General features: G+C 40.0%; 2 protein-coding genes across 3 annotated transcripts in view; both read left to right on the forward strand.

The window, feature by feature from the left end:
• The window catches only part of LOC110065428 (uncharacterized), a 14,377-nt gene extending 13,919 nt beyond the window's left edge, over nt 1-458 (forward strand). For both annotated transcript variants that reach the window (XM_089292176.1, XM_089292177.1), the window contains exon 10: nt 1-458. This exon is cut by the window's left edge and continues 330 nt beyond it. The gene's annotated coding sequence lies outside the window, so the exon portion shown is untranslated.
• A 2,230-nt stretch (nt 459-2,688) lies between these two features.
• Nucleotides 2,689-10,554, forward strand: LOC110065437 (uncharacterized). The gene is made up of 11 exons (XM_020772573.2): nt 2,689-2,756; nt 3,846-3,945; nt 4,641-4,709; nt 5,245-5,503; nt 5,942-6,092; nt 6,584-6,804; nt 7,020-7,088; nt 7,756-8,043; nt 8,819-9,106; nt 9,332-9,412; nt 10,093-10,554. The coding sequence occupies exons 2-11, from the start codon at nt 3,877-3,879 to the stop codon at nt 10,431-10,433; spliced, it is 1,836 nt and encodes a 611-aa protein (XP_020628232.2). The 5' UTR covers nt 2,689-2,756; nt 3,846-3,876; the 3' UTR covers nt 10,434-10,554.
• Nucleotides 10,555-11,749: the final 1,195 nt, after the last annotated feature.

Consider the following 11,749-nt stretch of genomic DNA (forward strand, 5'->3'; position numbering starts at 1 on the left):
AATATCTACCAATTAATCGTATGACGCTTACGCCATAGTTAAAACTAGAACGTGCAGCTTGACTGCACATAACGGCTGTGCTGACGACTGCGTTACGAAGTTAAGGTTATTGTTAAAATATTGTTACCAAATATATATATACGTTATTTTAGACTCGTTTTACTGCCCTCTTTCTGTAAGCCGCCACTGTTTGTATCAGCAACGTATAGCACTGAATTAAAATGTTACATGTATTAGAAAATGAATGATAGTTTTATACGCTCAGTATAGTTTCCAGTTTACGTGCATGTTTGAAGGCAGTTTCCAGTCTTGTGATATAATATTAAATTATACTGAAACCAATAACAAGCCGATCAAACAATAGACGCAACTTAGAATTTGTTGATTTATTGATGGATTGATTGATTGATTGATTCATGATAAACGCCTGATTAAACCAAAAGTAGGATTAAAGGAAACTCACGCTTTTGAAGGAATTCTGAAAAGCTGATTTTGCTTTAAGCATCCCCTCTCTGTGGAATTTAGGGAAGAAATAGCGTCGCTAGTGGTCGTATGAAATACCGAAGAAAATTCGCCAGGAACGAAATCATTTATAGAAGAACCTCGAATAAAAGGACTGAAGATGAATAAATCTGAATCCCGGGGAGTTTTTCTTGGGGACTATGTGATCTTAAGGTGAGCACCCGGGGCACTTATTTCAAATTCAGGAGAAGACGGGGGCGCTTATTCGAGGGGGGAGGGCGCTTATTTAATTTCTCCCAAATTGTGTTCAGGTATGATCGCTTTTTTTTTTTTTTTTTTTTTGTAATATATGAACGTGCCAGTTCCTCAGAAGGATCCTGTCTCTCTTGAAGAACTACGCCATGTAACCCCTTTAGCCGGTTGAGGCTTGCTACACAAGGTTGGTTGGGCTTTAGGCAATGAATCAGCCGTTCTTTACTACCATCCGTTGCGACGGTCAATGTACAGTGCTTGAATGAGTCGAAAATTATTTGCCTGAGATTCAACACGACCTAAACTATACATCCTTTGTTGTCTCAGTACTATTCCATAAAACAGGGCGAGGGGAGGGGGGGGGGTTATTGGAGGGGAGGTACTAATTTGAGGATTTACGGTACTCAAGAATAGCTCATCGCTCAAACATAGTCATTGTTCATACCGGTAGTGCATGATTGATTCAAGAGACAAGGGAAATAAACTCCAAGTGCCTTTGATGATTGCTGCATAATACTGAATTCTACTTTATGTCAAACAAGTCAAAAATGTCTGCGAAGTTTGGCTTGTTAGGCCAATAGTCCAGTTTCGAATTCGCCATGACCGCTGATTAAAAGCACTGAGAACGCATTTGCAAGGGTTAGCCTCGACCTAAAGTAAAATATTCACAAATTCCAGCGAGAAGATGACCTGTTTACAGCTCTGTGTATTGTTTACTTATCAAATTTGTGGCACCTTCCCGCCGGTATTTGTGAACACTTTTTTTAGGTCGAGGCTAACCCTATGCAAATGCATTCTCAGTGCTTTTATTGCATGATGGCGTCATTTGACTACAACTACCAGAATCCTTCACTTTTTCTGTTTCTTACGCTAATTAGGGCAATTGTTATTTAAACCCCACTGGGAATTTAAAATTTAAATAACAAAGAGAAAACGAAATAGTTCTGGTAATTGTAGTCAAATGACGACAACGTGCAAATCTGCTATTAGAAGGTGTTGCTTAACATCATTTTGATCGAACGCGGTCTTAAAGTCGGGAAACTTTCGCTTTTTTTGTCGCCTGCGTGGTAGGCGTTCAAAAGGGAGCGAGAGGGGGAATAAAGAAGGGCGAAGTGCGATCGGAGGAGGACGGGGGAGAACTTTCCTCCCTCTCCGATAGCACCTCACACTTCTCGCTCTCCCGAATCCCTCTTCTTTAAGGCCTGCAAAGTAGGCTGTGCTTTTGAAAGCAAACAAACTAAGCGGCTTATGACCGTTTCCATGCAGGCGTATTGACCGAAAGGCAAATATCTGCCCGATCCGGCCCGACCTCACTCAGTCAATAAACTATTTCGTTGTTAGTTTGTTAGTTTCTTAATTATTTTGTGAGGAGTGTTGAATTTCTTTCTGAACTTTCGGAGTTAGCAAAACGGAAGTAGTTCTGAATCGGACAATTCGCCAAGATAGTAAACTTCGCTGTCAGAATGTTCTTTTTAATCCCTCGTTTTGAAGAAAATAAAATTTTGCAGCGCAAAAATTGTTTTTGTCATTAACTCGCATCGATTTTTCGGGGCCAAACGCATTTCTACTAGGACCGCACGTATTATGTTTCGACGAGTACGGCCCTCATATGGGACCTTTTTCCTTGTGGTTTTCCAAGGAATTAGGGTGCAGGGCCGCACGGATTATTTGATAATCGTCTTTTCGCTTCTTTGAAAGGGATAATAATACAAATTCGGTTGTCCACCATTTTCGGTTACTAATGTTTGGAAAACTTTGAGATCTCGGATAAAAGAAAAATATCTCGTTGCGGGACTCTTCAGAAAATACGGGCTTTTCAAATTTTTGGCTAATCGATAAACGATCATCGGCGTTCGTGAAATAACCGTGTCCACAATTAAAAGGAAGTGTAAAAGTACGTGACGTGGTGTTAGGCCACTACAAATATCACTGACCTCTTATAACTACCCGCTAACTTAACCTGTCTACAAGGTCAAAAATTCCATTTCGTAATGTTTGTTCTTTTTAGGCAAATTTTGCCTCTAGGAAAATCCCTGGAAAAGGTAAGCAATCTTTAAACTTAAGTACACCTGGGAATTTGATAACATATTCGCTCAACTTAAAATGCTATTGAATCTAGGAGTTTCAAAAACAATAGTAACATAACAAAGAAATTCAGCGTTATCTCGCTCTCGGGTTGGATTGTCAAAGGTAATTTATTTTTATCTGTCTATATTCGTAAACAAATGTTTCTTAATTGTTTGAAATAAAGTCAAACAACTGGCACTAATTTTCCAGTTCCAGCCTTATTAAAACGTTGATAACTTTTTTTTAAACGCAGTGGGAAAAAATATATATGCAGTACTAATGGTTTTAAAAATAGAGTTTGTTTTTACGGTTGTAATATTTGTTAAAGTTCATCACATGCCACACTTGAAAAGTAGCAGGTGAGACAGATCTGAATTACACTCAGTTTATTTTCAACTTGAGCCCGGTGAAAAGTGACTTGATCGCGGTTTTAAATTTAAACAAAAAAATTAGAACTTAATATGGTGATCTATATCTTTCACCCATAATAAATGTTTTCGGACTCATCGGCTCAATAAAAAATAGGTTACGCAAGTGTTGTTCAAGAGTTCAATCGCTGAAAGTAAAGGAGCGACAAAATCCACGTCCCTTATTAGTAATGTTAGAAGCGAAGTGAGTCGCGATTTCGAAGTGTACTATTTAACAATTAGATTATGAGCTCGAGATTTCTATCGTGTGATAGTTGACGAGGGCGCAGCCCGCGTTAACTATCATATATAGAAACCGACAGGGGATAATCTTATTGTTCAAGTGTAAATCTAACAGTCGTTTAAAACTTAAACAACATTCTCGTCGCATACTCTTCTAAAACAAGCAAAGCAGCCGCCATTTTGTTAAAACCTGCACACTGCAGAGCCTAGCTAATAAAAGAACAGCATTTGTGGTAGAACGCTAGCAGATTACACTAAAATTCGTTATGATACTGGGAGAATTTAAGTGGCTTGAAGAACCGTAACAACCCTTTAATTTCCTGGTCCATGTAGTAGGTATTGGTACGTATGTCACCTCCGTAGGGTTTGACCTTTCTTTACTTGGTTAAATAACTTGTTATTTGTATTTTGCAGCAGAGACCTGTATGAACGTGTATAAGGAGCGATGAATATGCTTTCGAGTGCGCAAGGACTAAAACTACTTCTGCTTTGTGCGTGCGTAGGATTTTCCAAGGTATGTAATTAAATTATGTTTTTTTTTTTTCACATATTGGGATAGCTGAATTTATAACAGAAATAGAAACTAGTCGCTTCTTTAAATTAATTGATGGAAACAATAGACAAAGTTTGGAAGAATTGGAAATAAATAAAAACACACTATCGAATGCCAGTTCGGTCAAGGAATTCTTCCAAAATGTTTCTACTGTTCTCTTTAAACCATATGATACAAACACGCGCACGTTATGTTAAGTGATCCAAGTGCAAAAATACATAAGTTAGACAAGATCTGGTGGTCCTTCAGTATATGAAGCAGCGTGTTTGCCCGGCTTTACAATATGAGACAAATGCCAAAACAGACAAATTACTTTAACTGGTTTCCACTTACTCCTGTTATTAATAATATCTGTGATTGACGTATCAGACTCCAACTTCTCATTTTTCTGATGCTGTTGATCATTCGTATGTTTACAGACCGAACTGAAATTTCAAACAGTAAGAACCATTTTCCGTTGTAAGAGCAACCCCCGCGCGATTGTATTCTATCAGCGAATAGATAACAATGGAATGGCCAATCAGATCGCAGATTTCAATGCAAACAGAACACGCCAAGTGTCTGTCAAGATTATACACCAGTAGAACGGTATTTTAAGAACAGATGCCAGCAAGATTTTTTATAAATACTTAGCTCTATTGCATTTGATATTTAAGGGCGTCACCAACTTTCAGAACTTATTGGCAATATGGCGTCATTACAGCGGCCAACTGATGGATGGGAATGTAAGTAACAATGAAGTAGACCACAATAAGATTTTTTTTAACTCCACTAAAGTACTAATGAGATTTGACCAGGTTTCGATCGTATGTGTGATTGCAGATTTCTTAATTCTTAGTTATTGCCTCCTGTTTATATATTGAAGCATTATTAAATGAGGGTGGGATTGAATAGCTTTTATCGACATTCCCATTTGAACATGGTTCGTGACTTTTCTATGTTGATTTACTTAAGTCTGAATTGCGCAAAAATAATTGTGCTTGATTTAAATTGTGCTCAATATGTCACTTGTGCACAGAACAACTGATTACTAATTAACACCAGAAACTGGTCTGTCATAAATAGATTTTAGCGCGAAAAGTTGGTTGCAATAAGTGGATAAAAGGACGCTTAAGTATAGAAACGGCATCTTTGACTGAACCATGTACTGGAATTTCCATCAGAGGCCAACTCTATAATCAAAGGATCAACGTAATGTCTGTAATATCGAATTGTCGTCTACAACTGTATAATAAAACTGTGCGAATTCACCGTGAACAGAGCTCCTACTATGGATATTATCAAGGTGGGGGCGCATGCTCTCTGGACCCTTTAACTTCAGACTACAGCCACAAAGGTTGGATCAAGGTTGCGGCAGGGGATGGCGAGTTTCAGAAGTCGCTAGGATGTGGAATGTGCGTGGAAATCAAAGGTCACGGAATTCTGGCAGAACTTGCTGAAAAAGGAACAATTCCAAAGACGCCAATCATAGGACCGATATACGCTTTCGTAATTGATCGCTGTGGAAACTGCAAACAAGGTAAAATGAAAACAGGTCTCTTTTTAATTGTATTGTCAGCCCAGTGTCCCATACAAGCACGCACACAATTCTTTGTTAATTTTTAAAACTTCCAAAATCAATTCCCTCTTCAGATATTTGTCCAAATCAACAAATTAAATGATTTAGACAATTCCGAGCTCAACAATATTAACAGGGGCTACGATTACATCCAAATGTAATTTGGAAGTAATTGATTAAAAAAAATTATCTGACTGCCAAATAGAATTTTGGCAGAAGTCGGAAGTCTCATTCAATGATTTCCAAATTGGACAGCATGTAGCCCTATTACATATACCACTAAGTTGACAATAAAGGAATGCCGCAAACATCGGAAACATTACCAGTGCGGTTTGGAAGAATTCCCCCACACGACACCATTTTTTCCCAAAACTAATTCCGATATTGGTTTTAATTCAGGCTTTGACTTATACGCACCTGGCTCTGACCAATGGAGGACGCAGTTTAGAGCGATCGATTGCCCAACAGTTACTGGTATCAATGGAAACATCAAGTTCAGATTTGTAGAAAGCAATCCATGGGCCATGAAACTACAAACGAGAAATTCTAGGCAAGTTCTTCCATATCGACAGTAAGGCTTACTTAACTGTAAGATTAAATTATCAACATCGACTCACAATTTGGGACCAGTTAGGTTCCATCTCTCTTAGGTACTGATTAGGTTACGTCTCTGACTGAACTCTTTTTAATAAGTTAATATCCTTTAAATTTGGACTCAACGATCTAATAATTAGTGAGGTTCCACAGTAGTATTTTACTACAATTATTTACGCTAACTTAATTAGAAAAGGTAAAGGCAAGTTAAAAAAAAAATGCAAAAATGCTTTCTTTTCTACGAAATTGTTCGCCTGGACAAGGACATAAAATAGGTCCCCAGTGCGTACATGCGTTTACTAACATCCTGTGTTTTAGTCCATAGCTCTAAAGAAGTTCATCTAAATATTACTCATCTGACGTTAAATATGCGTAAACCAAAACTGTCGCGTACTCCCATTTTAGCTGGGGTCGTAGCGTCCTCTAAGCGGATTTGTTTGCTTCTAGGGTGGTGACAGTTGGAGTAGAGATTTCTCACAATGGAAAGTGGATATGTCTGCCGCATTCGGATGACAATTTCTTCTTAATGGGATCACGCAATAGAATAAAATTCCCATTACGCGTCCGTCTAACAAGTGTCAGCGGTGAGCAAGTGGAATCTACTATCACAGAGCTCAAGAACGACGTGGACATAACTTCTTCTGTGCAGTTCTCGGGGTTCACAAAAGGTATTATAAAATAACTGAGATACTACGCGCGCTCTCTTGGTCGATAGGTGTGTTTAGCTAGATGAGTGAATGTGAACACAGAAAAACGGCCCCTCTTGCCGCTTCTATTCCATCGCTTTTTCGGAAGTATTTGGTTGTTAATTTACCGTTTCATTCTTGTATTACCGTAAGTTTGCCTACAAATCTTGTCGATCGCCGTTTTTCTGTTTCACTAGGAAGTGATCCACGCACTATCAAATGTTACGGTCAAGGTCCAACTTCGAGTGGGAGTAACGACGAAATAGGTAGGCAACCAGTGAGCAGACAACGGTTCTGAGAGGATTAAGCAGTTGCTTTACTAACTAAACATTCACATCATTTTCGATAAGCGTAAACTGCTCCATCAAGAACACTTCTATCTTAGTACGCTGTTTACCATCATGGTCCATCCACACAAGGATTCTCTTGCGGTTTCGATTCACGGTAACTGCTACGTTTTCTTCTATCAATATAATGCAGCTAGGTATTACCAAATTACGAGTATATACTCATGTCAGAAGTGATATTAGTCACATTTTCTACCATCTGTGGCACACAAATGACAGGTAGCTTTACACTGTACTTTGCCTAGAAGCACGCTTATCCCAGAGGTGGAGAGGTTTTCTCTTGTCTCTACCCTTTTCTGTTTTGCCATCCAATCAGATGGAACAAAACATCTAGGCTGAGCAGAAGGTTCTGGATACTGATCAAAAGAATCGTGGATTTTGTTGCTGGAAGTTAATGATAGATAGAACAGAATACATCAACAGGAGAAACCTTTTTGGTCTATTTCACCTTAACGACTTCCCAAGACATACACCATTTTCCCTGGCGGTAGTAATCAATTCGCTTTTCTCCTATTTTCACCGAGGCTTGAAATATTAATCGACCCTCGGATCTTGAGCAGTTTCATTTTTTTTTTCTTTTTCTTAGTGGATAACACGTTTTGCAAAGGCAAGCTAGATGGATATTACCAGGATCCCAAGGAGTGCGCAGCATTTTATCAATGCACAAGAGGAAGTGCCTTTAGGAAGCATTGTCTTAGAGGGCAGGTATTCAATGACATTCTCAAAGCCTGTGACAACCCGATGAACTTTCCATGTCAGCAACGAAATGTTATTAGTGCTTTCATTCCAATTAAAGAGAAAGCCGCAAAGCAGGCAGCTAGCCCCAAAACACAACACGACCTGTCCGAAACAAGTCCGAACACCTTGACAAAAGGTATGTTACATAAACTGTACTGTGTTGTTTAATCTCACCAGCGGGCATCTTAAGACACATTTTGGTTTGTAGTATTGCGGCAAATCTTGCACCTTTCAACAGGGCCTTGTCGACATCCAAAAGTGAAAAGTAACAGAAGTTGCGATCAACACATTAAAAAGCCTTATGTTACCTTACGATTTATTTCACCGACTAAATCCTGACTTTTAACGGCTTATACAGTTAAAAGAAATAAGGGAACTAAGGATAACCTGCTGAAGCTGTCTTCTATAAGAGTGCAAATTCCTTTAGCACATTATTTGTACTTTACTAAGTAAAGGTAAAGGTGGATATTACAGGAGGATGTTATCAATCAATTCCGACCGATTCAAACAAATTTGCTACGACGAAGTGCTACACCTCGAAAAGTCAGTTCTCTAAATTCGCTAAATCGCTAAACTTGCCTTTATCAAAGGGTTTATCGTGCAGCAAAGTACAACAGCAAGTCTTGTTGTAGTAGCGAGTCCTTTTGGTGCATCCAAGAATGATAATTCTCGTAATAATTTGTGTACAAGCTTTGTGTTTTTTGTGTTTTTTGTTTTTTTTTTCAGTATCCTAATCTGTATTATCCAAGAAAAATAGCGGTAGTTTTCACCAGTGCTGTGTAACCTTCCGACATATGGTGTCATTCAAAGGTCACGTTGCCTTGGGAACTGGCCGAAAGCCAGTAGCCTGAACATTCTTAGTGACCACATTCTGACTGGGGAAGTAATTTTTGACTCTTTTACTTCACCAGTGGAAGACATCTTTTGCAATGAGAAGTTTGACGGCTTTTACGATGATCCAAACGACTGCACAGTATTTTACCAGTGTCTGCACGGTAAAGCTACCAAGAGACACTGCCTCAAGGGAATGGTTTTCAATGCTTTACTGAAAACATGCGACACTCCTCAAGACTTTCCATGTCGAACGGCAGAGGGTGCCGGTGCCAAGCAGTTAGAAAACAACATGCTGGAAGTCAAACCCAGTCCCCGTATAGGAATGAACAGTGATGGAGGTCACAACCCGACCAATTTGGATTCAGGTACTGAAATGTCTGCCTGACGTGAGTGACTAAAGAGAAAATTGAGCATTTTCAGAGTGAATTAACGGGAAACAAAAAACTGAAGAATGCCTGTCGAGATTTCTATTCCAAAACAAGCTCTTTTGTCAGTTAATTTTCAGTATATACCGGAAAGAGTTGTTATCGACAAAGAAAGAATTAATAATACGTTGCGTTAATTTGAATTATCCCTCATTGATTCTTTAGCTGAAAACAACAAAATGAAACCAGTTAAACCACCGGTGAAGTCAATCGTAAAATCTGAAGGCAATCTAATGGGAATCACAGGTAAAAATGACACTTTTTATCAAAAAATGCAGGTATTCACTATCTTATTTGGCCACCTTGGACCCAGTTCATAGAGCTGGACAAGCATTACCAGGATTAGCGTCATTAATTTCACAGTAGCTGTCTGCAATTTATAAGTTAGGGTTGAACGCTGCCCGCCGAGGTCACTGTGTCGTGTCCCTGTGCCAGACACCAAGGCCCGTCCACAGTACGCCGGAGAAATTTGAAAACCCACTTTATTTCTACGGTTAAGACTACCGTCCACACTAATCCGTCACGAATGCGGAGCTTTTCGAAAACGCAACTCAAACCGGAGGAATTTGAAAACACCGACTTCGCGTTTTAGTGGGGACGGAAAACATTTGATACGTTTTCAGGGTGAAAACGCCGTATTCAACTGGATTTCTCCGACGTACTGTGGACGGGATCTAAAATTTCACAGTACCACTACTCACTTAGAAGTATGATAGGTACTGGCAAACTGTTAGCCAGGGTGACGTTACAGAATAGTAGGAGATTACCCGCCGTGGGATTTGCATCGCACCCAGGGAGGAATGCCTATAATCTTAGTAACGCCGGTGCTTATATGTTGCGGAATCGCTAATAACCTCCAGATGTTTGGGCCGGTTTGATTCGAGTGTCACTAAACCTTTCTCTTTTCCTTTTCCTCCATGGGTAAGTGGATAGAGAATTCTGTCTTGACAAAGTAGATGGTAACTACGCCGATCCGTATGACTGCTCAGGGTTCTACACATGCACCGAGGGAGAAACTTTAAAGCAGAACTGTCCAAAACGCTTAAAATACAACTATAAGACGGGAGAATGCGACTGGCCTTTCAACGTGAAGTGTGCGAAACCACCACCTTTTAAGCCTCATGTTCACAAAGTATTTATGTACAAGCCAAATGAAGACAAAGAAATGACTATCCACGGCTCGATAACACGCATCACCGCCGTGGCCAGAAAGCGCACTATTCACAAAGTGTACAATGGTGATAACCACAAAAGTGATAACAAGTAGTTCATTCCGTATATCCTTGGAAATTGTTCGCTGTTTTATATATCGATCAGTAAGTGCCTGCGTAGCAGACGTTTCAAAGCACGCGAAGGGTGCGAAACTGAGAGCGAGTGCGAAAAAATAAGGAGCAGGGGGAGGGGGTCATTTCTTCTCCAACCGCTCCCCCTTCCCACTTCTCCCCTTTCTTTGCTCACACCAGGCACGCTCGTTCGCTCGCTCATTAGCTTGCGCGCTTGCTCGATCTCCCAGCCTGGAAAATGGAAAGGAAACGGCTGCTACGCAGGCTAATCAGTAAGTGCTTGAGTAACCTATTTCTATTTGCTTTTTGTTGGGTTTTTGAACAGATCAACAACAATTTGTTCTAATAATGGCCGTTCGTTTTTCCACAACTTACCCTCAATTTTGTTATCTGATTTAGACAAAGATGAGACAATATAAAAATCTCCAGTCAAACATCAGTTCTTCCACCAAAATATCCGTATCTCCTCTTTGAATACGCATGTATCATGATCAGTTATTTAACGAAAACAGCAAGCTCTTAGAATCATTCTGAGGATTTAAGCTATCGTATTCTTTGTTCAGTGCTGTTACAGTAGAATGCGCTTGAATTTTTGTATAAATCACCATTAGGGCTGGTTCACACTAGCGACGGAAGCGACGGAAGCGGAGTCGTAAGTGGAGTCGGAATCGGAAGAAAGTTCTGATCTAGTGTGAATCGGCACGACGGAAGCGGAATCGTGAGCCTCGCTTTCAGCGTAAGCCTCGCTTTCATTTGTAAACATTCAAGATGGCGGACCCGGGAGATGACGAGAGATTGCTGCTTTTGCTATTGCTTTTTATTCTCATACGACGAACCTCCGAAAACCCGAGAAAACTGCAGCCATATAACAGCATGATCCTGACTAACGAAAACATCTAACAAATGAAACTGTATTCACTACTGCAATACATACCGGTCTGAAGTCCTACTTGTTTAGCGACATCCTCCCAAGCTAGCCATTTTTTTTGCGGTTGTCTTTGAAGTCCCTGCAGGGCTTGTCATAAAGAACGGGGAACTGTCTCATAGACTCTGCCAGTTTTTCCTCTAGAGCCGCCATTTTTTTTTTTCTTGCTCTAAGTTTGAAAGGGACTGGTAATGAGTCTTTTGATTGGCTGATAATTCCGCTTCCACTTCCGATTCCGTTCACCTTGTTCTCACTGGATCGGAAGTGACGGAAGCGGAGGCGGAATCGGAAGAAAAAGAAAATCTTCTGATCCTTCTGACTCCGATCCCGTCGAGCTTCCGACTCCGCTTCTGATTCCGCTTTTTGATTTACACT

The sequence above is a fragment of the Orbicella faveolata genome, unplaced genomic scaffold, assembly GCF_042242905.1.
Source record: "Orbicella faveolata isolate gen_17 unplaced genomic scaffold, um_ofav_v1 contig_24, whole genome shotgun sequence".
Classification (NCBI taxonomy): domain Eukaryota; kingdom Metazoa; phylum Cnidaria; class Anthozoa; order Scleractinia; family Merulinidae; genus Orbicella; species Orbicella faveolata.